At 45.6% G+C, this 3585-nt stretch overlaps 1 protein-coding gene across 1 annotated transcript in view; it reads right to left on the reverse strand.

Moving 5' to 3' along the window:
• Positions 1 to 6: 6 nt before the first annotated feature.
• The window catches only part of LOC109529333 (membrane-associated phosphatidylinositol transfer protein 3), a 58001-nt gene continuing 54422 nt past the window's right edge, over positions 7 to 3585 (reverse strand). Inside the window, exons 14-19 of the mRNA XM_019892660.1 lie at positions 3393 to 3541; positions 2324 to 2473; positions 2061 to 2244; positions 1825 to 1953; positions 1346 to 1716; positions 7 to 169 (exon numbers count right to left, since the gene is read on the reverse strand). Of these exons, the coding sequence (XP_019748219.1) occupies positions 1402 to 1716; positions 1825 to 1953; positions 2061 to 2244; positions 2324 to 2473; positions 3393 to 3541 (927 nt within the window). The 3' untranslated portion in view covers positions 7 to 169; positions 1346 to 1401. The remainder of the gene's footprint in view (positions 170 to 1345; positions 1717 to 1824; positions 1954 to 2060; positions 2245 to 2323; positions 2474 to 3392; positions 3542 to 3585) is intronic.

The following is a 3585-nucleotide window of genomic DNA, read 5'->3' on the forward strand; positions in this document are numbered from 1 at the left end:
GGGTGAAGCTGCGAATATGACCAAGAGTTAATGAAGTCTGTCACGTTGCCGGCAAAGTTGTGATTAATGTGCATGGCCGCGTCAGCGCTATTTGTTCCCGCAGGCTTCCGCCACCACGCCGCCATCGCCCGTGATTGTGTCGCCGCCGTCGTAGTCCTTGTCCCCGGATCTGGAAACAAGTGGATCAGCTCTTACATCATTATGAGCGCATTTACATTCTGACGGCCTCCCGATTTGCCGCTGCTAATAATAGCATTTTCGCTCAGGTTGCTGTAGGACTTTTTTCCTTTTACTTCGTCGGCTTCAAAACACAAACTGATCGGTAAATCTGGAAATTCTCGAACAGAGGCACAACGCTTTTGTAGGTTTGATTTTGAAAGGAAATTGGCAACACTTAACTCATTTAATGCCCAAAAGTAAAAATATGTTTGCAAAAAACAAATAATTGGGTGTCAAAACGTACGAATACGTTTTGGGTGTTTTTTATGAAAAAATATTAATAAAGGTATTTAGTCGGAAAGAGTTGTTTAGACATTTGAGATACCACAAATGCCAAAAATAGCTTCAAAGTGAATGTTCTGATTGAAATGCATCCTTTCACCAAAAGCTCTTTCTCAGAATTTCTTTTGGAAAAGAGTGCTTTTTAGAAACTTACTAGAGAATGGTGAAAGGTGGAAACTTACTTTTTTTCCCTGAAGGAAGAGGGTTAAAGCTTTCTTTTGGTAGGTTCCATGCTTATTGAGCTAGAGCACTTAATTTTCTGTCGGCCTTCAAACATTTGTCAATCTGAGAAAAACGGCAGGCATTGAGTGAGTTTCCAGGAAAGAGATAATTTCCAGGGAAATGACCCATTTCCAAACAAAATGGTAGACTTCCTGTGCATTTTTGTGCATGGGTTCGTGAGACTTTTTGGTAGGTCTGCTCATGATAGACATGCCTAGTTCTGGGTAATTGTTGGGATACATCATTATTTATTATTCTCGTTCAAAGTTTGCTTTCTCTGCAATTCACCGATGGGACTGGCAAAGAATGGGAATCTGGAGTGCCAGGAGAAGCATTTTAAAACGGTACAAGTACGTATGATCGTTTCTGCACTTAACACGCTGCAAAAGTTCATTTCTAGTTCATTTTAAAATGTGTGAGCTGAACTTTGAACTACTTGGGGTAGAAAATGACAACACTGTTTGGTTTCTATTTTTTTTTATCTTGCAATCAAGACTCCAGAGAAACAGCCATCAGGAGCTGAATTTTTTTTAAAAATCCCATATGAGAAAGCTGTCAAAATTAGATCTCATTATAATGCGGAGGTTTTAATAAGGATTTTGATGAAAGTTTAAGATCAAACCTCAGCCTCGACTTTTCCACCATCTTCCAGCAATCCATCCGTCTCCTGGCCCAACGTCAGGGAGTGGTGTCCCCACGATGCATGACGCCACGTCCCCACACGCCTTGCCCGCCTCCCCCTCCGTGGTCCTTGTCTGACTCCGGCTGGCTCTGGGCCCGCTCGGGCTTGGGGTTGGCTGTGCAGGGTGGGTCGGGCTGCTGGACAGACATGGTCCTGCGCAGATGGGTGCGCTTGCACAGGAAGTCCGGTTTGGCGGTGAGGCCGAAGGAGCCTTTCCTGAGGACCATGCGGACCGAGGGTGACTTCTTGGGACGGGCTCGGTGGCCAAACTGCAGAGTGGAGAGGTGCGCCGCGTAGCCCTCACTCAAGAACTACGTCGAGCCCACAGAGAAGCAATAGAAACCAATATTGTATTTGAATGCGAACCGCAGCAAGAATAGTCAACAGCATTGTACTTGATGACGGACCAACCATACTACCTGGCACTGGTTCTGGTATTTCTTTGAAGGTCTTCCCACGATGTGGATCTGGGTGGGCCCGAGATCAAGCATGTTGTAAACGGAGATGTCCTTCATGGACCCGTAAGCAGAGTTGATCTTGATGTGACACTACCCACAGAGGAAAATAAACAATTTGACATGCGTAGCTTTGCCATGTAGAACAACAGAGATGCACGACTTGTAGCTCCAGTCTTGGGTCTGACTGTCTTTTATACCTCATGTATGAGGTTCCTGAGGAAGATGGTCTTCTGTCGCAACGGGTCGTGAACCAGACCCTCGGAGAAGAAGATCATGCCATGAGGAAAGTTATGCTGCGATAACCAGGACACCACCCGCTCTTTCTGCATGTCAGGACGACCCGTGATGTAGATAATCAGGTAGCCCAGGTCCTGCCAGTGCCTATACACAAAACAGGTCGCAGTAAGATGCAGGTGTCCCTAATGAAGTGTCTGGTCAGACGAGGAGGAGACGGACGGACCTTACGACGTCCACGGCTCCGGGGCGGACCTTGGGGTCGCTGCCCATGATAGACACGCTGGCTGCGAAGGAGCCGTCGATGCTGAAGACCACACACTCCATGCCGCGGGGCAACACCGTCAGGTAGGCCTCGGCGGATGTTTGATCTCCCCTTGAGGGATAAAGAAGAATGGCTGTACACCTTTCTGATATTATTTCAGATGCTCTATTAGGGTATTGGAAAATGCTAATTTCAACTGATAGTAGAGTGGCGTGATACTCCTGAATAAATAAAATGAGTAACTAATTGAATGAAAGAAGAAATACAGTGGGCCCACATATAAATCCACCGCATATCTGACTGCCATTGACATGAAATGTGGGGAAACACCCCCACTTCTTTAAACCCCCACAATAAATTCTTCCCAAAATGTTGATGAAAATTCAAGAAGTATTTACCATGAAAGACGTGAGAAATTGAACCCCCCCCCCCCCGCAATCAAAAGGTTAATTTTGGCGCTGGAACGGATTAATTGCATTTCTATCCATGTCAAAGTGAAATATTACCTCGATTTATGAACGTTTGAAGTTACAAAGTGCATAACTTGAGATTTTACTGTTCCAAACCAAAAAAAAAGCTTTATCTGTCGACATCAGGGCAGGACTGTCATTGTGGCACACAGGGCATATGTCTGGTGGGTTGGCATCTTTTGAGGCCAATGTGGTGCTATTTAATTACAAAGTGTTATTTTCCTCCATTTCACCCCAAGAGACTAGCCCACACTTTAGAAAGAGCAGCCCATTAATCCATTTACAATACTGTATAGACACCAAAGTGAACCAATCAACATTAGTGGCAGAGATATATGCAGCCAGGAGTGGTCAGGGGTCGGGCTGGGCTGTGCTGGCAGGCCTCAGTCAAAATGCCAGGGCTATATTTTTTTTTTTTTTTTGTGCCAGTCTAGCCCTGGTCAACACACCCAAAAAATGTCTAAAATGTTCTCTTTGCACCTCAAAACAAGATGTAGTGGAAGGTGAAAGGCTAAATTGCATTGTTGAACTATTAAAAAAATGCTTAATTAAACACTTACTTGACCACCATCTTAACGGGATAGACTCCGAGGCCAAGCTTCTTGTCGTTGGGTATGGTGTACGTCACCCGGCCATTGCTGTTGGTAACCTCCGTGTCAAAGTGCACCCAGCGACCCGACTGCGGCTGCGTCATCAACAGGATGTCCACCTACGAGATGACACCGCGCACTTGAGAGCGAGTAGCAGCGGCAG

Source organism: Hippocampus comes, unplaced genomic scaffold (assembly GCF_001891065.2).
Source record: "Hippocampus comes isolate QL1 unplaced genomic scaffold, H_comes_QL1_v1.1 scaffold72, whole genome shotgun sequence".
Lineage (NCBI taxonomy): Eukaryota > Metazoa > Chordata > Actinopteri > Syngnathiformes > Syngnathidae > Hippocampus > Hippocampus comes.